This window comes from Urocampus carinirostris, chromosome 10, assembly GCF_059441175.1.
Source record: "Urocampus carinirostris isolate Australia breed hairy pipefish chromosome 10, RoL_Ucar_1.0, whole genome shotgun sequence".
Lineage (NCBI taxonomy): Eukaryota > Metazoa > Chordata > Actinopteri > Syngnathiformes > Syngnathidae > Urocampus > Urocampus carinirostris.
This window is the reverse complement of record NC_142358.1, coordinates 15,119,133-15,144,485: the sequence shown is the minus strand read 5'-3', so window position 1 is coordinate 15,144,485 and position 25,353 is coordinate 15,119,133. Positions and strand designations below refer to the sequence as shown.

Here is a 25,353-nt window from a genome sequence, read left to right as displayed (position 1 = left end):
TTCTACCTGATCTCCGTTGCCGACCCGTTTCCGAATTTGCCTACGACCTACCCTGCCCGCCTAACTCCTGATCTCTCTTCTGAACACGACGCCCTTCTTCTCCAGCCCCAACCAACAACATGACGACTACGCCTGTCCACGACCATTCTCGCCAAGCCTTCACCCGCCTGTCAAGTCTCAACAATCCGTCAAACAACGGATCGAAGATTCACGTCTTGTCATTCCTTCCTTCCAATAAAAAACAAAAAACGAGTGCAAGTGATCTTAGTTTTCCTTCCGTCCCGCCTGACAGAAATCATTGTGAAGATAAGTGGTTTGAGAAACAACTGTATAATTAGACCCTAAAAAAACATACAAAGTTATCTGTGAAACTTTTTTTAAAGCTGACGTGAAACAAAACTACAATTGGAGTTCATTCTCTACACATTTAATAACTTTTAGAAGAATAAAAAAAGAAAAAAAAAATGGATGTAAAATCTATCCATGTTATAAAATGTCATTTTCAGTTCTGGTTCAAGGTGTTGACGTGGCGTGTCTTCGTATCATATGACCATTCAGAGATAAATACATATTCATTACTAAAAACTCCATCGTGTAAAATGTGAGCTATAACAGCGTCGGGGCAACCATACTTTGGAGAATAGTGCCAGATCGCAACACATATACGTCTTTTTGTGTTGTTGTCATTGGTAGTTGCAGCGGTAATGGAATAAACAAAACTTCAGTGACCTGGGATTGACACTGATGATATGGAAAGTGAAGTGTTTTTACTATCGATAATGTTGGAAATAAATTGGCTATATTTTCTTGAAGTGCATATCAATGTTTCCTGGTGTTTTGTGGAGAAGTGCAGCTTGCCGTTTTCCTCACTGCCAGCACAGAAAAAAGAAAGACCAAGCCACTTTGTGTTTAAAGCCGCAGTGTTTAAAATGTAGCAAAAAAGTAGGGGCTTGTAGTCAGAAATTTAAAGGAATTGTATTCCAATTCCAGTGGACCAGAACTCCTGACTACTATTTTATTTGAATTTAAGAGTTGCTTTGTGCCGCACAGCGGTGATGTCACACAGCCTGAATGCTGATGCAGCTATTGGCATCCCGTTTCCGCACCTGTTGAGAAGCACCTGCCAAATCCAGGCTCACCTTTCCAAACTACACCCTTGCGAACCCCAATTCAACTTGACTTGCTTGTCGTATCGAATGAAATTTGGATGCAGTAATTGCGCTGTGCCATCCAGTAAAAGCCCAGTAGGCCTGACTGAACTATTATCAGAGATGAAAAGTTGATTCGCTTAATAGTTTGGTGATGTTTAATGCTCAAAGGGTACTGCTTAGAAAATCAGCCAGCCGTGCGTGTTTAGAAAAGGACGGCATCTGTGAGGGACTTCAATGGACCTCCTAAGATCACTTTCTGCTGCTTTGCGCTCTCAGAGGGATCTATTCTGTTATTTATCTGAAATGCCTGCCATCACAAATACGTTCTTCTATGGTCCGCAGCATTAACACACCTTTCGGCAACTCATTGATCGCTTTCTGTCGGAACAAGCGCCGGCTCGTGCTTTCCCGGTGTGAAATCAGTCCTGCTTGTTTGCCGCCTGTCACGAATCGACTGCCACTAAATGTCAGACCTCATAAGACCGGGCCATGTTGGAATTCTAAGTTTCATTTAACTGGCCTAAGCTTACTAGCAGGGATAGATTGGCTACATGTGTCCAAATGGGTGCAATGTGCTTTTTCCTGACTCTTCTTTGCTCAAGAGATTTATTGTACAATGTGTACTGCACATGTTGTGTTGTCAAAGGAATTTAGCAGTAATGGCATGAGGAAAATAGGAGGCAAAAAAAGGCAGGAAGGAAGATAACAAAAAGGAGGGTCCAACAAATTATAGTATCTAACCGCGGCCACTCATGTGTATACTGCGCACCCCTATTTTTTTATCATTATTATTAAAAATCGATACACTTCTTTGTTTCTTAGCTCAGACTAGGCATTGAAAGTGACAAGCTGTGTTGAATACATGCAGCCATGATTTAAATATTTTAGAGACAACTACAGCACAATACTGACCTGACATGTACAATGTATTTTCGTTTTACATTTGATAAGAATGTGGTTCTGTTTTGACTATTAAACACCTACAAAGAAGATCGCTAATGATGCCAGCGTGGGTTATTTCGACTATTATTTTGCATTTTTGTTCTTTATATTGACTATTGTTGAGGGCATGTGCACTGTTTGCATTGTTGTCACTAACAGCCAATCATGTCACTGTTCTTTAATTTTCACAAAATTTAGGATTAACATGTTTCTTGGAAACTAGGGGATTTTAATAAAAACAGTGGACTAAGGGGAGGACCTTTAGAACAGGTTAGACTTTAAAAACTTGAAGGTTTAGTCCGGTCTTCTTGTGTTTATGTATTTACACTTTTTTTTCTATGTATGGCAAGATTAATCCTTAATATTTATATAAATTGTTTATACTTTAGTCAATTCAATCTTGTTTTCGTCACAATTTGCAATATTTTATTATACTAGTTGGTTTGAATTCACTTAGCATTAGTCTTTTCCTTGTAAAGTTCAAAAAAAGTCTGATCATTAAAAACATTTCTTTTATGAAAACCTTTTTGTGATTTGTCATTCGTCAGAACACAAAATGTCACTGAAGGACACTAAAAATGACTTCACCGCACTGCTAAAAGCCCCATAAGTGGTGGGGAAACCATTAAAAGCCATCAATCGAATTAAATGTCGTTCTAACATGAGGAAAGTGTTCTCCCGTATTATTTCTTTGCATTTGTCTCCAAGCTCGCCGTTTTCTTGAATATTTTGGGCCTCTTTGTGCAGCTGCCATCCTGGATGATCCCATGGAGTGCAGCAGAGGAGAGCGTCTTGCCATCACATTGGCCAAAGACAGCATCAACAGGAACAGCAATCGCTCCGTCACTGGAAAGCTGGAGGTCGACATCTTCGAGCTCCTAAGAGACAGCGAATATGAAATGGGAGAAACCAGTGAGTAAAAGCCCTAATTTCTGAGTCGTTTTTCAAGCGTAGTATTTTGAGGTTTAAGGGATCTGTTAAATCTGGGGGATTGATGACTAAGTGATTTGATGTTCAGGACTTTTAGTTTCACACAAATTGTGGCGAGCAAATTTGATTTCTTGCAATCAAGTCAATTCATATGTCTTGAAGGGTGAAACCTAATAATCACAGTTTGAACGCTCAGATGCACTAGTGTATTTTCTAAATTATTACATTATTCCTGGGTTTTCAATCAAAGTGGGTCAGGTCACGACACTGTTATCTATATAGCCTTTAATCATGAAATGTTTAAAGGACTGCACAGGCCACAATTACACCATTCCTTGATCTGAATAAGGAAGGAAAAAGTCAAAGGAAAAAGTCAAAAAACTCAGAATGAGAAAAATGGGAAACCTTAAGAAGGGACATTGGTATAGAATATAGGGTTTAGAAAGAAATACATTAGAGTAATACAGCCGAGAAGCAATAAACACATGCATCTGATTGAACACTTGAAGCCGGTTTTACCTGGGCCATTTTCACCTCTCCTCCAAGTTGCCGAGGTCCCTTTTTTTCAGATCATGTGATCTTGCAAAATAGTGACTACTACAAAGTCGGGTAGTGATTGTAAAGACGAGCACATATTTACTACTGACTCCATTCACTTCAGCTCTGTTAGGGTGGAGTGGTAATTTCCTATAACCTCTCTACTTCAGCTTTTGTTTTTGCCATTGCCCGCCTTATTAATATAAAAGTGCCACAAACCAGGAATGGAGACGGGACCCAATAGCGCTCGTTTTTTCAGTTTTTATTGATAAAAGAGGGAGAGCAGGGCTCGCTTCCACAATCCGATGGCTGACAGACAAGAGGAGCGGGCAGTGCAGAAGTGGCACTTCCGTGTCTGGCGAGGAGGATCGGAGACAGGTGGTAATAGCAAGTCGTTGGCCGGGACTGGAGATCAAAGGCGGTGTTGAGTTTGTAAACGGGGTCGGTAGCAGGAGGCACGCAGGTAACGGGACAAAACAGTTCAGGCAACAGGCAGGTAGAACAGGGCAAAGTCGGGTCCGGAAATGGGTTGGCAACAAAGATCAGTCAGAAAAAAAGAAGGGTAGGAACAGAGTCGGACAAAAAGGCTTACTGAGCTGGTAGCAACAGTTCGCATAACGATCTGACGGCTTCCTTTTGGAAGCCAGCGGTTTAAAAAAAGTGCATCAGCCAATCAGCTGTCCATGCCGCTGGGTGCCAATTAAGCAGCGGGAGGTGCGCTCAATCGGCAATCATGACATAAAAGTAACTGTCTGCTATTTTCACTGCACACTTCTGATCATACAGCCTTGTTCTGTACCTCACTTGTGCCCGGAATATTCTGTAATAAAAACCTTAGGGTAGCTACTCAGCTCCAGCTCTCGTTTCAACCGTTTTAGAACCCGGATGTTAAATAAAAATGGATGAAAAAAAGTCCTTCTTTCTTCGTCATGAGTTTCCCCCAAAGAGCCAAAAACAACAATCTTTCTAGATCTCTCAATTGTTTTACTGCTTGTGTATCACTTTGTTATTTGACTTGTTTTTGAATAATTTAAATGCCTTTTAGTGGTGGAGGAACAAACCCCAACTCAAACAAAACACCCTGTAGAGGGATGGGTGCTGCCAGGCTGTACTTGCCCAAGACACACCACAGGAAGTGTTAATGATGACCCGGGGATCAGGCATTAAGGGATCAGTGAATGTGATTGGCAATGTAATAAATTAAACACTTACAATTAGACACTAGCCTGTTTTTATCATTTGATGTTGTACCATTTTAGTAATCATTGCAAAAGAAGTATTCAGTTTATTTTTATTGTTCATTTTTCTGTTTCATTTATCTGTTTAATTTTTCTGCTAAGCGTTTCACATTCTTGTCACAGTTTCAACCCCCAAATACTTTTTTCAATGCATGCCTAATCACAATGATTTGTTCGCCAAAGACTGTATTAAAAAAAATATCCTACTTTTGCAAAGGATTCCTTTCTTATCAAAAACAACGAAATAATGTAATATTGTCCTGCCAAGTCTAGAGAACATTGCCGGCGTATGATACCGTAGCAGAGCCATCAACATTATAAAAGACGCTTCTCCCCGGCCACCACTGCTTTGACTTGTTATCCTGTGGTAGGCGCCACAGGTCCCTCAAAATAAAGAAAAAAAGGCTCAGGTACAACTTATTCCCCAGGGCCATCATCACCATAAACGAACGCACAAAACTGTAAAAAAACATACTGGTGTTTTTTTCTTTTTTTGTCGCTTCTGAATGTTATTGCAATAAACTGTATTTACCTTGTGACTTATGTTGTTTTTTTGTTACTGTTAAATGTTATCAAACCATTTTTCATTGCACTATTGATACTAGGCACTCTTATCTTTCATTCACAAACACGGCATTATTATCATAACTTAGGCCAGTCTCTAAGCACTTCGCTCTGAATATTTCTTTCTGACTTGTATCTTCTATAAAGTATTTATGACTTATTTACCCTAGAGTGCCTGGTCTAATCTTGTTGTATGCAATGTTTCACAACGTTGATATAACTGATTATAAAGGCAATTAAATCCAAGTTTACTGTAATTCATTCCTGTTCTTCCCTGTGCAATGGTTTAATTTACCCTATTTGGTCAAACGTGGCAAATTTCATTTCAGTTGTTTGGGCATCAAAAACTTTTCGCCTTTAGACAAACAATTACAACCATAAAGCTCTTAAATAATTGAAATGTCTAGGTGCAGTGAATGCCACACACTAGTTGATATGCAACCTTGAACAGTTCCTGGCCTCAGCACCTGCCTAACAAACACTTGACTTTGTTCCACATCGACATTTCACTTTATTATTTAAACATGTCATTGTATGCAGGCAGCTTTCCCAATGAAGTGCGCTTCCACAATCCTCAATGCCAACCATTACCCTTTTCAATCTTTTGATCCGAAATCATATGAAATCAATACTTTACTTCAATCAGCTATGAGCGGCACGTGCATGCATTGATTTTCCACGTGAATCTTTACTGCTTTAGAAGCACCGTCAATGAAAGTGCCGGTTTACTTGCTCTAATATTTCCGTTGCTTTTTCTTTTGCTGTTTTACACGCGCTGGTCTATATTTATGCAGGTTGGGAGTCCCTGTGTATACAAATGTTTTGTGTGTGACGGTATGCACAAAGGGGGATGAAATTGGATTAGAGATGGATGAGTGGCCGCGGTTAGATGGGAATATTAGCGGATCTAAAAATGTCCAAACCCTCGCCTGACAAAATATTTTCTGCATGCTGCTGGGCATTTGAAAAATGGCCCAGAAGGTGAGCAAAACGTGTCGATCATGCAATGTTGCAGTTGAACCTTGATTGTACAGAGGACAAGTAAATCTCCCAAAATTTAATTTACTGTTCTTGGAGTCAAATGTTGTGGAAAATTTGAAGCCAGTTTAAATATGTATCTTAAAAAAAAAGAATAAATAAATAAAAAACTTTTAATCAAAGCATGTGCTCTCCTTCTCACTGTAAAGAAATGTCGCATTGGCAAAAAATGTTTTTTTTATTTGATTTTTGGGGATATATCGCATTTTTACCTTCATTTTTTTAAAGTTATTGTTTATTCTTAATGTACTTATTTAAAAATATATATTTTTTAAATATTAAAAAAGTTATTTCAAAAACTTTTGAAATTGTAAAATATTGAAAGAAGTAAATGAAAAATATGGTAAAATGGTTATATATTGAAAAAGGATTTCCCAAAAATTATAACAATCAAAATGTCAAACAAGTAATTCAAAAAGGTAGTATAATTACTGAAAATATAATTAATTAGCAAAATACCTGTTTCATATTTAGTAAATGCGATCAAACATCTTCTATGAGTTACTAGTAGGGGTATTTGACAATAAAATAATTCATAAGGTGAGCTGCACGAGTATTTTATTTTAAACAATTTAAACATGTTTTCTTAGACTTGACTACATGAGTTAGTACCATATAAAATAACAATTCTAAATTACTAAGAATGTAGAAAATAAAATAATAATAAAATATTAAACAAGATAATTGAGAATAGTATACTGTATAATGAAAAAAATGAATTTTGTTTTGGCCAATGCCCAATATTCTTTTTGTCATGGGTAGGTTTATTTTGCAAAAAAAAAAAAAATCCTAAAACTAGCTCATTCTTTTACAATAAAAAAAAGAAATAATTGAAAATACACTGCATAATCAATAACACTAAAGACGTGATTTCAAAAAAATGCAAGGCAATTTGAAAATAAAGAATGAGAATTAGAGCCATGACGGATGGAAAGAAGCACCCTACCAAACAGCACTTGAATGGACATTTGATTCGAAGCAAATATCAATAACTACGACATGAGAATATAACCACGTCTTTTTACGATGGTGTTTTATTGTTGCTAACCTGCCAGGTTAGAAACTCGATTTGGATTTTTTTCGTATCTTTCTGATGAAAAGAGAAGACGGCAATGTTTATAAGCCATCAAATGGAGGGACTATTGTTGTGCCGAGGCACAACACTGGCAGCTTTCAAGTATTCCAGGATTGTTTTCCAATGTACGTTCGATGTATTCCCAAGCAATTTTATCTTAAGCAGGTACGAGTCGTGTCAAAGACACTTTTCACCATAAGTTAACAAGTGCTTTATAGCCCTTATTGTCTTACCATTGTCATTTCTTACTACATGAACTAGTAACTTTTATTGCGACTAACCAGCAATTCAAAACAGTCATTTTCCAAATATCACATTTATTGAAAACTGTTATGTGCTCTACCATCAAGCTCATTAATCCAAAATCAATGGTCAAATTAAAACGGGAGACAAAAGTTTAGACGATGAAACGTCATTTCACCAAAGACAATATGTTCAACATGCTCCAGAATGATTTCTATGCAAAGTGCTTCACTGTTCTATTACATACCCACAATTAAGATATAAAGTCATTTTAGTAACGTTTGCGCGAGGGGGTACATTTCATGCCGGGAGGGCATTTTTCTGCACAACAAAGCGCAGCACCGCATACTGGATAAGAAGAACTGATAAGCATCGAGACTTTAATATGCTTTTATATCAGCATTGGTGTACGAGGATACACCATTTACAACAAAGTGGTATAGATTGTGTGGACTGAAGTCAGGGCGATTTGGTTGGATGTGTAAATATGTCAGGAGAAAGAAGGTATGGGTTGGTTCTCAATTGATCTAAATAGTGTTTTTGGTGATTTCCGACAAGGTGAGTCACCTCATCCTACAGTTACACAATATTTGCTTGACTAGTCATTGCCAATGGTGTTGGATAATCCAACTTTTTAGGTTTTTTACTGTTTATTGGCCTCACCCAGTGTTTACCACGGTTTACCGCCATCCACTATGGTGTCGGCATGTGACTCAGTTAGGTGTGTGCATACGATCTATGTAATTCCAATTAATATTTTTTTGTTTGTTTTTTTGTTTTTAGTATACAATTCTCTCTGAAATTGAATGCTTGGATTTTTGGTCTGAAAAAATTTGTAATGTAATGGGCTATTTATTGCATTACAAAAATACATTTAAAATATAGCAACATTTCAAAAATACGAAATAAGTGTTTTGAACAAATAATACATCTAAATCTAAAATACTGAAAAAGTGACTGTGGATCTACAAGAAAATATTTCGAAACAACTGATTGTGATTGGGGCAACACGGCGGCGAAGTGGTCAGCGCGTTTGCGACTGGCTGGAAAACAGTTGAGGATGTCCGCTGCCCACTGCCCGAAGATAGCTGGGATGGGTTCCAGCACCCCCACGACCCTACTGAGGAAAAGCGGTCCAGATAATTAATGACTGAATGAATGATTGTGATTAGTTTAGTAAGTTAAGCATTCAATAATAATTCATCATATAAGCTTTTTTTTCCCTAAAATTTGAAAATTTGGTAACATTTCTAAAGTACTGGAAAAAAAAAACATTCAAAAAAGAGTAAAATTCTGAAATATTGAGCAAGTGATTAAAATATATAACAAAGCTAGTGATATAAATCAGGATATAAAGTTTATTTATAGCAGAACATTTTTTTTCTTTCCATTGTACAATCTTAAATTATGAAGCACAGGTAAATAAGGGTATTTGGCTGAAATCATATTCCCTCAACAATGGTGTGTGTATGAAAAAAGGCTGAGAAACTGCATTAAAGCATTTACCGAGGGCAGGTAATTTTACTCAATGTATTTTATTTGCCATATATTTCTATCTTTGTCTAGCAGTCAATACTGACAAAATGCAACTTACTTAAAATAGTCTCTATCAGTGAATAAATGTTTTATGATAATTCTGGTAATTTTTCACTTTAAATCACCTCCAAAAGATTTGTTTTGAACACGTAGGTCAACCAGCATCACGGAACATACTGCGCTTGACTTTGGAAGTTGTCATCGTCGCTGCAGGAGATACAAATAAAGGAAAATACAAAAAAACATTGTATAAAGCTTTCGATATTTAGAACTTTTGAGTAGGTCATAACGAGAACAAACACATTCAGTGCGCAGGCCTTTTTGAATAAATAACAAAGTTCAGTTCCAGGGAAGTGAGGACAGTGTATGGAATGTAAATAAAATCATTATCCGAGCTTATATTTAAATTTAATCTGTTTCATTCTAACCCCTGAATAATCTAAATGGTGGACTCATCAGACCACAGCACATTTTCCTGACCTATCATGCTGGTTTCTGGATGTTGTCGTACATCGTCAAAACAATTTGACCCCTCGAGGAGAGAACGATAAACTACTTGGATTAATCTTTGGTTTGTAAAATAAGATGCCATTTTGGGTTCTTTTTTTCATTTTGGGACTGGGCGGTTTTAATTTCTAGAGGGTTAAAAAAAAATACCTCAGGTTTTTCTTGCTAATATGATCCAAGTTAAGGAGGTTATGCACATCTACACCCAAATAATTGGTTTGCGGTTTAATGAAAATCCCTTTTTGTCTCCGTCCATCATTACATCTCACTTAAATTTTAAAAAGGAAGTATTTATCAGTAAAAGAAACAGACCATATGATATAGAGATGTCACGACAAGAATGGAATCAGGACCAGATTTTGTAACGTTTACCTCAAGTTTTATTGATAGAAAGAGGAAGGGCTGCGCCCACGATCCGGTGCTCGCTGGACGCGGGAAGCAAGTCCCTCTCGCAATCGGATTGCGATCTGAATACGGAAGTGGATCTTCCGTAGCGGGCGATGGCGGTGTCAGGGAAGGAAAAACAGGTCGATAGCCGGGACAGGAGAGCAAAAAACATAGTCAGGGTCAGAAACGGGTTGGGAGAGCAGACATACTCGGGATCAAAAAATAAGTCGTAGCTAGAGTCAAACGGGGGGATCAGGAACGGGCAGGTGGAAAAACGGGTGCAAAAACGGGACAGGCGGGAGTCAGGGTCAAAAAGGCTTGCCTTGTATCGACACATGTTCGCAGACGGACTGACAAAAGGAAAGTGACAGGACTGGGTTTAAAAAGGGACAGGGAGCCAATCAGATAGCCCGCAGCGGCTGGCGCCAAAGGAGCGGGCACAGGTGATCCAAATCGGTAATCATGACAAGAAATAGGTATTCCAAGTAGCTCTGGTGCGAGGTAAACACATAACGCACCTAAGACCTGAGCCAGTGTGTCTCAGCATGCTAGCCCGCAGTCACATCATTCAGCCTCATAATTTGCTGAAGCCTTAAAAAAAAATCGCAATTGTGTGTACCAGCACACCAGTCGAAATGTGCGCATGTGCTCGTCTTTGCAGACCTTATGGGTGACTGAGGGATTACTTATTAATCATTCGATTCACTGCCTTTGGATACAGCGCACCACCCTCAAACGTGTTCACAAACACATACACACTGACACACCACTCTTAATTATTAGTATGCAAAGCCATATTACACAAACACACACAAACACACACATTCAGGTTTATACTTCATGCAGAGTCCTTCTACTTGTGTCTGTTTTGCTTCATTGGGCATACGAGTTTAATTGGAAGCCAGGGATTATAAACCCGCAAGAAATGTCTGTCTGGGATTAATATATATGGTCGGTTTATCCACAGAGAGTTTAAGTCCGATATTTTGTGTTTATACACATAAGGTGAAGACGTTGCATGCAGATTTAATGGTGTTATTGAAAAAGACGTTATCACTGTCCTTTATCTCGTAAACTGCCCTTTTCTGTGTTGTGTTTTTTCCCTCCATCTGCTTCCAGGCAATACTTTTTAAGGCATTTATTTTAACTTAACAGAGGGTGGGCGGTACTAGATAAAATAGAGATAAATATTAACAATAGCACAATTATAGCTGACTCAAAATAACATTTTAGTCAAGAAAATAAGTGTAGCCCTTTGAGACTTTTTGTGATTAAGGGCTATATTGTATTTATGTGTTTATTTTTTCTTTGGGCATTTTGTTCACCTTAAGACTTTTCTTTCTTTCCTGTCACAGTGTGCCAAATCATGTCCAAGGGAGTGGTAGCGGTCCTCGGTCCCTCTGCCAGTCCAGCCTCCAATTCTATCATCAGTAATATTTGTGGAGAAAAAGAGGTGAGTTGCTTTTCCCATGACTCTGTGCTACGCTACTGCAAATTTTGCTCCTCTCAATAAAACATTATAGTACTGTTTTCCAATGGTACCAGTAGCAGGTGGGGATACAGCAACTTCATCATCTGGTCGCTGTAAAGTGCCAGTCTGCTCTTGAGAGATGAGCTGGACCTTATCATTGATGGGCAGTAGTGTGTGACAATATTGATATTGGGGAAATAATACATTTCAAATGACAATCACAGTATACATACATTTTTCAATATAAATGAAAGATGAAACGGATGTTTTATATCGATGAACTTTTTCAGGTGATTTTTACCAAATTCCCCAAAGTATCCCAATTTCCTCCCACGTTCCAAAACTGTGGGCGGTAGTTAACGCTGTGACATATCCCTTTATTAAGACGGCTACTTCAGTGGCAGTGGTAAAGCATCACTTAAAAAGCTTTCTGCACAATGAAAGCCACTCTGATTCTAAACACCAGTTGAACATAATTGTGTTTGCTATCTATGGTGGAGCAGTGCTAACAGATGGTGTGCCTACACGAGTACGGAATGAGGTTTTAAGAAAACGCATGCTGTGTGAAATTGGCTGTTTTTCTTAATTCAACACAATTTGTATGTACTCGTTCATTTCACTATGGCATTCATCTGGTAGTTTCTGTGTGTGTGTGTGTGTGTGTGTGTGTGTGTGTGTGTGTGTGTGTGTGTGTGTGTGTGTGTGTGTGTGTGTGTGTGTGTGTGTGTGTGTGTGTGTGTGTGTGTGTGTGTGTGTGTGTATTGGGGCAAGTGCATGTGCAATAGTATCCAAATACATTTAACGGGTATACATACAAAGACAACAACACAATAGTGGTATAAATGAAGGTACAAGTGAGTAGTAAAAGGAGAAATAAATGGAAGGTGACCAAGAGGAAGGCCGCGATTGACGTGGATGGATAGTGTTATGAGTGCACTGCAGAAAAGAGGTCTAAATATAATGGAAGCTAGAGCTCTTGTTGGTGATAGGAATGAGTGGAGAGGTGTTGTGAAAGGATAGTGGGATGTTTGGACGCGTTCTGGACGACTTGGGTGCCAAGGTGCTTAACTTGTTTGGGTGTTTGGGCATTTGGGTTGGCCATGGTCCAAAAATGTTTGTGTGTCTTTTTTGCTACTTTTTCCCTTTTTTTTCAATTTTCTTTTTTTTTTATGTGTTTGTCTTGCTGTCGGTCACCCCTCTCGATATGACCAGGGTAGATAGATAGATGGGTAGATAGATAGAAAAGTGGAAGAATTAAAATTTTATAGCTCTAGTTGAAAAGTTAAGCCATTTTAAAACAAGGCCTAAGTCAAGAGTTAAAGCAGTGTTACATTTTAACTCAAAATTGAAACAGCATTAAAGATTAACTTGTTCGTGAAAGCTTTGAAGTTGAGCTTAATCTTTATATTGTCAAGTCAAACAGCATTACATTTTATATATTTAAAGAAATTAAGGATACACATCCACTTTTTTACTTTTGAGTTAGAGCTTTAAAATTGAGTTACATTTCAAAGCTCTATTTTCCATTATTTTAGGTTTTGTTAACTAACTCGAGTTGAAGCTTTAACGATGCTATTTTCAATACATTTGACGGCTCGTAAATACTGAATTATTTTTATCGTAACCCTCAGAAATTAAAGAAATTACTCTAGCTAAGCTAATGTAATCGTCAAATTAGTTTTAAAGATGGTTCATATTTAACAGAATTGTACTACTTCAAAGTTAAAGCTTGTATGCTCTAACTAAAACAAGATAGAGCTGCTTTAACTCAAGCGATAGCTCTACAAGTGCTCTAGATTTGACTGTACTACTTTCCATACATTTTACTGCTGTCAAATATTTCAGTATTTAACTCCTCCTTGATCTGCTACCTTATCGTGGTGGAGGAGTTTGTGTGTCCCAATGATCCTAGGAGCTATGTTGTCGGGGGCTTTAAGCCCCTGGTAGGGTCACCCATGGCAAACAGGTCCTAGGTGAGTGGCCAGACAAAACGCAGATCAGAAGACCCCTAATGATGAGAGAAAACTTTGGTCCTCGATTTCCCTCGCCCGGACGCGGGTTACCGGGGCCCCCTTCTGGAGCCAGGCCTGGAGGTGGGGTCCGCTGGCGAGCGCCTGGTGGCCGGACCCTTACCCACGGGGGCCGGCCGGGCACAGCCCGAAGGGACGACGTGGGACCCTCTTCCCATGGGCTCACCACCTGTAGGAGGGGCCAAAGGGGTCGGGTGCGCAGAGAGCTGGGTAGCAGCCAAGGGAGGGGTCCTTGGCGCGACGATCCCCGGCTACAGAAACTGGCTTTTGGGACATGGAACGTTACCTCTCTGGCAGGGAAGGAGCCCGAGTTGGTGCGTGAGGTTGAGAAATTCCGACTAGATATAGTCGGACTCACCTCTACGCACGGCTTGGGCTCTGGTACCAGTCCTCTCGAGAGGGGTTGGACTCTCTTCCACTCTGGAGTTGCCCGTGGTGAGAGGCGCAGAGCCGGTGTGGGCATATTAATTGCTCCACGGCTCGGCGCCTGTACGTTGGGGTTCACCCCGGTAGACGAGAGGGTAGCCTCCCTCCGCCTTCGGGTGGGGGGACGGGTCCTGACTGTTGTTTGTGCTTATGCACCAAATAGCAGTTCGGAGTACCCAACCTTCTTGGGGTCCTTAGAGGGTGTGCTTGAGAGCGCGCCCCCTGGGGACTCCCTCGTACTGCTGGGAGACTTCAACGCTCACGTGGGCAATGACAGTGAGACCTGGAAGGGCGTGATTGGGAAGAACGGCCCCCCTGACCTGAACCCGAGTGGTGTTTCGTTATTGGACTTCTGTGCTCGTCATGGTCTGTCCATAATGAACACCATTTTCAGACATAAGGGTGTCCATATGTGCACTTGGCACCAGGACACCCTAGGCCGTAGTTCGATGATCGACTTTGTCATCGTTTCGTCGGACCTGCGGCCGCATGTTCTGGACACTCGGGTGAAGAGAGGGGCGGAGCTGTCAACTGATCACCACCTGGTGGTGAGTTGGCTTCGATGGTGGGGGAAGATGCCGGCCCGACCCGGCAGACCCAAGCGTGTTGTGAGGGTCTGTTGGGAACGGCTGGCAGAATCTCCTGTCAGAAGAAGTTTCAATTCACACCTCCGGCAGAACTTCGCCCATGTCCCGAGGGAGGCGGGGGACATTGAGTCCGAGTGGACCATGTTCCGCGCCTCCATTGTCGAGGCGGCTGATCGGAGCTGTGGCCGCAAGGTAGTCGGTGCCTGCCGCGGTGGCAACCCTCAGACCCGTTGGTGGTCACCGGCGGTGAGGGATGCCGTCAAGCTGAAGAAGGAGTCTTATCGGGCCTTCCTGGCCTGTGGGACTCTGGAAGCAGCTGGCAGGTATCGGCTGGCCAAGCGGAATGCGGCTTTGGCGGTTGCCGAGGCAAAAACTCGGGCATGGGAGGAGTTTGGCGAGGCCATGGAAGCCGACTTCCGAACGGCTTCGAGGAAATTCTGGTCCACCATCCGACGTCTTAGGGGGAGGAAGCGGTGTGCCATCGACACTGTGTATAGTGCCGATGGGGCGCTGCTGACCTCGACCCGGGACGTTGTGAATCGGTGGGCGGAGTACTTCGAAGACCTCCTCAATTCCACCGGCACGTCTTCCTCTGGGGAAGCAGAGCCTGAGGACTCTGGGTTGGGCTCTCGTATCACTGGGGTTGAAGTCACCGAGGTTGTCAAAAAACTCCTCGGTGGCAGGGCCCCGGGGGTCGATGAGATCCGCCCAGACTTCATTAAGGCTCTGGATGTTGTGGGCGTGTCATGGTTGACGCGCCTCTGCAACATCGCGTGGACATCGGGGACAGTGCCTCTGGACTGGCAGACTGGGGTGGTGGTTCCCGTCTTTAAGAAGGGGGACCGGAGAGTGTGTTCCAACTACAGGGGAATCACACTTCTCAGCCTCCCTGGTAAGGTCTATTCAGGGGTACTGGAGAGGAGGGTCCGCCAGGAAGTCGAATCTCGGATTCAGGAGGAACAGTGTGGTTTTCGTCCTGGCCGTGGAACACTGGACCAGCTCTATACACTCTTCAGGGTCTTTGAGGGTGCATGGGAATTTGCCTGTCCGGTCTACATGTGTTTTGTGGACTTGGAGAAGGCATTCGACCGTGTTCCTCGGGAGGCCCTGTGGGGGGTGCTTCGGGAGTATGGGGTACCGCACAGTCTTATCCGGGCTGTGCGGTCCCTGTATGCCCGGTGCCAGAGTCTGGTCCGCATTGCCGGCAATAAGTCGGATTCGTTCCCGGTGAGGGTTGGGCTCCGCCAGGGCTGCCCTTTGTCACCGATTCTGTTCATAACTTTTATGGACAGAATTTCTAGGCGCAGCCTTGGCGGGGATGGAGTCCGGTTTGGGGGCCTCAGCATTGCGTCACTGCTTTTTGCAGATGACGTGGTGCTGTTGGCTTCCTCAGCCCGTGATCTTCAGCTCTCGCTGGAGCGATTCGCAACCGAGTGTGAAGCGGCCGGGATGGGGATCAGCACCTCCAAGTCCGAGGCCATGGTTCTCAGTCGGAAAAGGGTGGTATGCTCCCTCCGTGTCGGGGAGGAGGTCTTGCCCCAAGTGGAGGAGTTCAAGTATCTTGGGGTCTTGTTCACGAGTGAGGGTAGGATGGAACGGGAGATCGACAGACGGGTCGGTGCAGCGTCTGCCGTCATTCGGACCCTGTACCGGTCTGTCGTGGTGAAGAGGGAGCTGAGCCGAAAGGCAAAGCTCTCGATCTACCAGTCCATCTACGTTCCTACCCTCACCTATGGTCATGAACTTTGGGTCATGACCGAAAGAACTCGATCCCGGATACAAGCGGCCGAAATGAGTTTCCTCCGCAGGGTGGCTGGGTTCTCCCTTAGAGATAGGGTGAGAAGCTCAGTCATCCGGGAGGGACTCGGAGTAGAGCCACTGCTCCTCCGCGTTGAGAGGAGCCAGTTGAGGTGGCTCGGGCATCTAATAAGGATGCCTCCTGGACGCCTCCCTCGGGAGGTGTTCCGGGCATGTCCCACCGGCAGGAGGCCCCGGGGGCGGCCCAGGACACGTTGGAGAGACTATGTCTCTCGGCTGGCTTGGGAACGCCTCGGGGTCCCGTCGGATGAGCTGGAGGAAGTGGCTGGGGATAGGGACGTCTGGGCTTCCCTTTTAACGCTGCTGCCCCCGCGACCCGACCTCGGATAAGCGGAAGACAATGGATGGATGGATGGATGAACTCAAAAACATGCATATAAACTTGCTCTAGCTCTCGAGGTAAAGCTATAAATGCTTTTATTATGACAGTACTTTTGTCCATACCTGTTATTGATCTTTTTAACTCAAAATATACAGGTGAAAAACTGCTTTAACCCTAGATTCTTTAATTCGTCATCACAACAATACATTCTGCTGCTGTTAAAATGTTTAAAAGATATAAATCTGCTGTAACAATCAACAGATTTGAATTTGAGGGTACTATTTTCAATGCAATTTCCTGCAGTCAAATCTTTTGAATTTTTACTTCAATCCGTATAAAGCTGCTTAACTCTTGAGTTAAAGTTTTGAATATGCTTTTAATTGTATAGCTCAAGTCAAGTCATATCTATCCGTGTAGCCCCAATTCCCAAGTCTCAAAGGGCCACAGAGACCACTATTAAGACAAAAGGGGGCATTTTTATTTTCTAAAATCAAGCAACTCTTGTTCAGTTTATGTGAGCTTATATCTGTGCATGTGTTAATATAAATTTGTGATCATTCACAAAAAAGCTGTCACAAAAGCATTTTCTGTTTTTTTTTTCTTTATTGAACATTTGCATATACATTGCCATACAAACATCTTACCACAGCATTGCATAAACAGTACATTCAAGCATGGTATTAGTTGAACAAACATTTTCTTTGCTTATGATATGTCAGTGCTCAGTCATGGCCTTAAATGCAATTGTCATGACACGCGACACAAGCGTGTAGATTATACAAGCATGGTTTACCCTCTGCACTCTGCTGCGTCCGTGTCCTCAAAGCCCTGTTCCGGTCTGTCAAAGAGGCAAACAGACACTGACTGCCTGCTGTTGCAAGTGTCACTTGTCATTGATCGTCCGAGCTAACTGCTTTGCAACACCCACTGCGCTAATCTCACTGTATAAATTCCTACAGTCCACAAAGAGGACGCTTGCATATTTCAACTGAGACACTAATGTCGATCACATCAATTGCGGATTTTCGCAGTGGGCTGAGGAATCCTTCTCAATATGAGAAACTGATTGTCTTTTTTGATAATAGTTGTTACCCACCAGCTAGCTATAATTAGAATATTTTTTATTGTCATTCAAGACATCATAGTGAATGGTTTATAACAAGATTAGATGTTGTAATCTACGATAAACATATGATAAAGACTAAAAGCATTAGAAGCAATATCCCGATCAGTCCAGCTCTCGGCTTGTAATCAAATTGTTGATTCGGTTCTCTGTCCACTTGACTTTGACACCCCTCTTCTATAAATAGGCAAGATATACATTTTTCTGATTCTTGTGCGCTTTTCTTGGCTGGTGATTGCCCTAGCAAATAAACTGTCTCTATGCCTGTTAGTCCCTGTTTTAATGAACCTGTAGTATTTGCCAATGGGCAGTAGGACAAAGAGGTGGTGGCAAATATAAAATATGTTCTTTATAATGTTTTGACTCAACTGTGGTATTACATGCTGGCAATTTCCACCAGACTAGGCAGATAACACCCGGTTATTTTCTGGACTGTGTTGATGACTATTAGGTGCTGGCTTGCCATAGTGGCTCTGCAAAATGTAGCTATATGAGGACCCTAAAGTTGTTTTGGCCTGCAAGTGCAAACATATGAAGAGAAGTTTGAAGAGTTTTAGTTGTTTGTTGCTCGGGAAAATTTCCAAATTAAGCTTTTTTATGCATTTCCTGGGTCAAATTTACCAAGATTGTTCTCTACACAGAATGCCAGCGACTTTTGAAAGAAGAGCTTTAAGAGCAGTTAAAAGTGTGTTGACCCTCTCGGGCAAGAAGCAAAGAAGTCTTTGGATGAGCAAACTATGCTTTAAGCGCCAACATGATGACAAATAATGTGAATTTACTTTCCATTCTGAGTCCCCTCTCAGCAGTCCTGCAGAACCAACTTTTCCATTGTCCATAGTTTACACAATCTAAATGCTAACTGCTTTTTGGTTTTCCGAGGCTGTCATCTAAATCCCCAAATAATTCCTCAGAAAAAAAGGTATTGCACACCTTGGAATTACTTCCTTCCAAAAGTAAGGTCCGAAACTGTCAAAAACTTCTCTAAACTTGGCAACACTATTTCAATTAGACCTTGTCCAACTACCTCAGTCCCCCCATTTTTGAGAGCAGTGGCTGTTCAATAGTATATTTTTTTATAGATTTCTTTAAAATAAGAAAACACTTTAACTTCACTTTGCACATTCATGTTAAGTAAATGCTTTTCATAATACAGTATTATCAGATTACACCGCATGTGCCACAACATGGAACTTTGTTTAGCCAGGCTCATGGTACATCAGCTTTCCGTCACACATATTTTGGAGGACTATCTGAAAACCCACCATGGTGTGAAAACATAATAAGATACAACAATAGTATGTAAATGAAATAGTTTTAAAAAGTATCACTAACAAAATAATGAGTTGATTTGGTGACACTCTTGTCCCCATTGCCCCCAACGTTTAAATAGCTGACTACAATCCGTTCAAGTCAAGTTCTACTCTTCTGACCCCACTCCAGTCTGCCCTGGGGCCCTCACCCTTTAAAACCTACTCACCCTAGGTCATATCCCACAAAAATCCAATATTTAATTCTGCTGGTTCGTGGAGGACACCCAACTTTACCTCTCCGGCAAACCCAACTCGATACTCCGACCACCCGAACTCAACTCCTGCCTTTCTGAAATAAAATCATGGTTCACTGTCAACATCCTGAAACTAAAGAGCAATAAAACTGAACTACTTCTCATCGGCACCAAATCCATTGCTTTATTCTTGCTTTATTGTTGTTTGGTACTCTATGTACAGCGACCTTGGGTGTCCTGAAAGGCACTTTGAAGTAGTGTAGTATATACAGTATATTTGTATCATTACAGGTTAATCTTTCATCAGGTATTCATTTTTAATCAATATATTTATCAAATGCAATGCCCGCCAACCAAAATGTTTATCTCACCTTTATTTGTAAGGCATATTAATAAACTACAACTCATTCATGTTACAATATATGAATGTTACATAACTATAACATTACATTTGGACTCTTAATCATTAAATACTTATAACATAATAAGCAACAAATTTGAATTAAATAATTATGATAAATTACACTTTACATGAACAACATTTGAAATTCTCCAATTTGCTACTGCTGCCTAGCAACATTGATGCTCCAACAAATACAATGCACTGTGTACTTTCCCACGATCTACCAGTACTACCTCAGTGATCCACTGGTAGATCACAATCGACATAATGATTACACCTGTAATAAGCAATTTAAATATGAATACACGACCTAAAAAAAGAAAAAAAAAAGAAAAGGAAAAATAAAACCACTTCAGATTTCAACGAAACATAACTACAGGGCCCACAATGGGAGAAAGATGCCCTGCATGAATGAATAAAGCAGTTGTGTGTATGGTATTAAAGCACAACCATGGTAGAAAATGGTACAACCTGTGTGTGAGAGTATCAAACCACCACCACAATTACCACTAATGCCAGAATGTACAATAACACAGAAAATGTGGCAAATAAAGCCCATCTAACAGCATCGGGGTAGAAAGCCTCCTTTGGGAAATAAACCTTTATTGAATATTTGATACTCCGGTGCAGACCTTGGTGAGAACGCTTAGCAGAAGATTGGCTGGTGGCATAATATCGCATGCCAAATCAGACCGGCAGCAGGTCAGTTGTCTCCCCCTCCCCCACATAAACCTCTGAGCTGAGTCGGCCCGACAGAGCCATGATGTCACGTAAGCTCACTAAAGGCAATTGAACATAACGTGCCAACATCCGGATGCTGAACGTAAATACAGTAGGATGGCAGTTACACAAATTCTGAAAGGTATGCTACTCGCTTCATGTTTAAGTTTATTACTTTACAGCTCAATTATTGGTACTTTTTACACTTTAGTATTAAAATGTTGTCTTTGAATTAATCATTGTTAAATGACTAAAGGTGGTCCCCAATACAAGGCGCAGTATCAGAAATGTGTGCCATTTTTATATTTGTCTCACTCATAAGACGCACGATTGATATAAAAATGATCCATGCGCCAATACTTGTGCCCTCTACTGCACAGACCTTACATCAACAATACACACACACACACACACACACACACACACACAACTAAAAACTAATTCTAACACAAATCAAAACTAATGTAAAAATCTTCAAATAGAATAAAAAGTCACAGCACTCTAAAGGCAAATAATTCAAATAACCTTAAAATTGAAAAGTTCTCTTCATTTTTATTTTAGTTTTTGTTGTCTTGGATTCTAGCTTCTAAAATGGCATTATGTTCTTCTTCAGTATAATAATAATAATTATTATTATTATTATTATAGTACATTTCTAATTTTAATAGTAGATAAAATAAGTAGTCTTTAAGTAACAAAAATGGTCAGTTTTCATAATGCATTAGTAGGTAATTAAATATTTTAGAATAAAAAAGCATGTTTAATAGGGATGGATCAAATGATTAAAAGCATTTTTTTTTCTGGGATGAGTGGGCTTTCAGGATGTGGGGGGGTTCATAATCATTGTTGTACTGAAGCGCTAAGGACAATAGATGCATCTTGCATGTAACTTTCTGTCTTTTTCTATCTTTAAGCCAATTTTATTGGATTTTTCAATTCACATATTTAGTTTCTTAAGTCATTATCATTTGCTGTTTGATACTTTATTCTGCGTTTGATTTTGAACACCTGTTTCATAGGAAGACCATTGTTTCACACTGTTGTTGTTTATTGTTTTGACTATTACATCGCGTTTCTTTGATGGTCACACCCCTTGGGGCTGATCTTTTTGTAACTCTGAAGATTTAATAAGAAGAGAAGGCTCAGGGGAAGGTCTTAAAACAGGTTGGATATCCTTATCCGAAGGCTTCTTTCCCTGCCCTCCTTCCAAATTCAAATTCCATAATTGTTTTTCTTTCTTCATAATGAGTGTATGCTCGAGTTTAAACACATAATTGGTTTGTCTTTGTTTATTAATTCTTAGTAACAGAGGCGTGTTCAGGAGAGTAATCAGACATGTAGTCGCTTGTTAATCGCTTGCCGCGCACTGCTGAACGTTTTGTAATCGCTCACTGTGATTGCCTTACTGATCCAAAATGGCCGACGACAGTACAATGGATTTCGTTCTACAGCTTGCTTTGAGCGAGTTGGCTTATATGAGCGACAGTTCGCATATTGACACAGTTAAGGTTATCCTAAACGCAGTGGAAGGGTCATACCTGTCTTGCATTGTTCACAAACATTACCAGGCAATGTAAGACGATATATTACATCGCCAACAGCACTCGTCAGGGTGAGATCCTCCATCTTCTGCACTGTCGACGCCATGTTGGAAATCAAAGTAAGCGGTCTTTCTCCCGTGATTACTCGGGCACGCGAGCGCTCAATAATCATTGGCCGTTCAGAAGCTAGCGATAGCTAGCGATAGCAATCGCTCACTCTCCTGAACACGCCTCAGGTTCGTTGTTGTTGTTTTAGACCTTATTTTGTGTAGAAAAAAAATCTTTTGAGAACACAGTTATGGCACAACCCTAACAAGACCTTAACTACAGCAAACCCCCTGATAAATTGAATTTAGGACACCTGCTCTGAAGATTGGGTGCTTCGATTGAGGTATTTTTTGGGAGTTGAAAGGTAAATATTCGTTCTATTGAGTATGTGTTAACAATGCCCAACTGAAATTGCAGAGCCCTTGTGCTTTGTTTTACAGTGTGCCTGATTTTATCATTCTTTATTGGAGTAGTTCAGGGCGGAATACATTAGGTTTGAGGGACGGGGGTTGGGCTGAGTGGTAGAGAGTGATGTAATGCTCGTTCCCAGTTTTTTTTTTTTTTTTTTTTTTTTGTCAGTGTAGCATGAAATTGGTGAAAGTAAGAAAAGTCGTGCTTCTAGTTAAGTCCAAATGTTAACTTAAATTCAAACAAAGATGAAAAAAGAATATTTTTGAGCATGTTTAAGAAATGAATGTTTTTGCATGCACATCATGAACAAGCTGACTAAGGCTCCAATCTTGACTAGGCGAGGAGATGGCGTTAGAGAGTAACAAAGTTACAAATTTCGTACAGCTCCTTTAAGTTAGCTGCATTATCAAGCTGAACGCAGTCACAATCGACTTTTGAAAAAAGTTGTATTATTACCGCATCCTACAGGTTGTTGCCTTTTGTATCAGTGTCAGTTCAAATAAAGTTTTCTGTGGAGTTGTGTCCGTTTTTTACCCCGTGGAAATTAACCTGACTTCAATACTGCAACCCAGTTTCCACTCCCGTACCACAAAATGTGCACCATTCCTGTGCCTAAGTGAGTAAAGTGTGCCCCTCATTCTGTTACTCAAATGTGTCAGAAAATCATAAATATTAATATCAAGTCCGATGTTCAGTGGTTGCTTGGAGCTTACAAAGCCATCTGCTCGGAGGAGAACAGAGAGATTACGGCATGACATGGCGGATGGGGGATGCAAAGGAAGGAGATATCCAGGTAGGATTTAGAGGTGAGCTCAGGTCAGGTGGGCACTGTTTTGTAGTCAGGGAAAGGTCATTGTTAGAGCAAAAGCCTGCGAGATAAACATAATAGGCTTCTTTTGCCTTCAAACGCTTTCGAGCTGATAAACACAGGTGCTGACAAATTTCCCACCTTTTTCCATAAGCTGCTGCAAATTGCGAGTTCAGCTTTGGTCCTTTGTTCTTTACATTAAAACATATTAGTGGATACTACAATAAGAAAAATAGTCCTTATCATTAACATTTTAAAAGAAAATTTGAGCAAATATTCTTTATTATTATTATATTATTTAAAAAAAAGTCTTATATTTTTTAAAATTTAATTTGTAGCCCACCATAGGGCCAGATTTTTTATACTTGTCATTGAGGCAGACTTAGGAAAAGGTTTTGGTCAGTATTCTAATTTTATCTTTTCCCCAGCTCCTATTCCTTTTAAATCTTGTTTTACTCAGCCCACAATGAGGCACTCTAATGTGTTAAAGCCATAGCAAAACCCATTTGAATCCCATTTTTAGGGGATTCTCTAAAGTAAATTGAACTATAATGTTTCAAAATAACAGCATTATATTGTAAATTTGTAACCCTACCATTGTTGAGTTTGCTTTATGGGCGTTGTCCTGTTGGAAGCTGAAAATGTGCCCAATTAGGTGGTCTCTTGCAGACTCCAACAGATAGAACAGACTTTCTTCTGGTTTTCATTCAGAAAAGGCCTTTTTTTGCCGATCTTTTAAATGATAGGGCAGATTTAGGCAGATTATGACTAGTAGTTGTTGTATGCAGGGATTTACCCACCATAGTGTGTATTCCAGCAGGCTATACAATGTGACAATTAACCTCTTGGTTGCTTCACTGATTGGTTGTCTTACTGTTTGGAACGTTTAGGGACAGCCAGGTCTTCTTAGGTTTGCAGTTATTTAATGCTCCTTCCATTTTTACATTACTGTTTACAAACTGAGATTGAATGACACATGGGCGCCCTGTATCTGCCATTGTTAGTCTCTTAGGTTGACATTGGATCATTCAAAGGTCATCAGGTAACTTGCGGAGTCAGTTGACTGAGCTGAGAGAACAGGGGCCAATATTTTCTGCAACACCTACTTTTCAGTTGTTTTCATTGTGAAAAGAATATAGAATGTGAAAATAATTTGTTTCCTCTATATAATATTATTACATATTGCTTATTCTTAGAAAATAGTATAATTTTGGCATAAAATGCGAAGCCTGAAATGTGGCAATATGACAAATGTTCTTAGAGGAACAATACTTTCTCTGGATACTGTAGTTGACTGAATTCCTCAAAACAAACAATCACATCTGTACCCAAATGTGTCCAGTTGCCCACTTTTGGGGATAGAGATCAAAACAACGCACCATTGTCAATAGCAAGGCCCGCCCTCGTGTTGACTAACCTTCAAATGAGATTAGGGTCTGTTTAACACATGAAAAGTCACTGGAGACCTGATGTGATTTATTGAATCCCGCCAAGTAGCTTCGGTGGCTGGAACAAATCTCTTACGGAAGATTTTTCGTTGTAAATATACCATATAATGTTGAAATAATGTGTTTGTAGTTCATGGTTGTGTCTCACATGTTGTTTATACTTAGGTTTTTAGCTTACATTTGAAGCCTGAAATATGGCAATATGACAAAAAAATTCTTGAGGGACCAATAATTATGCAGGGCACTGTGAATCAAATCCCACCCTACGCGAATGTACCATTGCTGAATCGTATGTTCTGGAATCGGTAAGCTAATTACCCCATTTCTTTATTCATAACACGCATCACTGTGCCTTCTCAGTTTGTATTAAGTTGATGTAGCTGTCAAAACAGTTTTTCACCTGCAATCCTTCCAGCTATTCAGCAGCTTTTTGTCACTCCACAAGTCCACCAGCCTAGCCCGCAAATCCTCTCTGGCCCGGAGAGTGTGCGCACTGCAGCCAGGCTTAAATTAGAGCACTTCGTTGCCAAACGTCGGTCAAAAGC

At 40.7% G+C, this 25,353-nt stretch overlaps 1 protein-coding gene across 4 annotated transcripts in view; it reads left to right on the top strand.

The window, feature by feature from the left end:
• grik4 (glutamate receptor, ionotropic, kainate 4) overlaps positions 1 to 25,353 on the top strand; it is a 546,157-nt gene that overhangs the window by 269,085 nt on the left and 251,719 nt on the right. For all 4 annotated transcript variants that reach the window (XM_088346500.1, XM_088346499.1, XM_088346496.1 and 1 more), the window contains exons 4-5: positions 2,841 to 3,005; positions 11,504 to 11,601. In XM_088346500.1, coding sequence (XP_088202626.1) covers positions 2,841 to 3,005; positions 11,504 to 11,601 — 263 coding nt within the window. The remainder of the gene's footprint in view (positions 1 to 2,840; positions 3,006 to 11,503; positions 11,602 to 25,353) is intronic.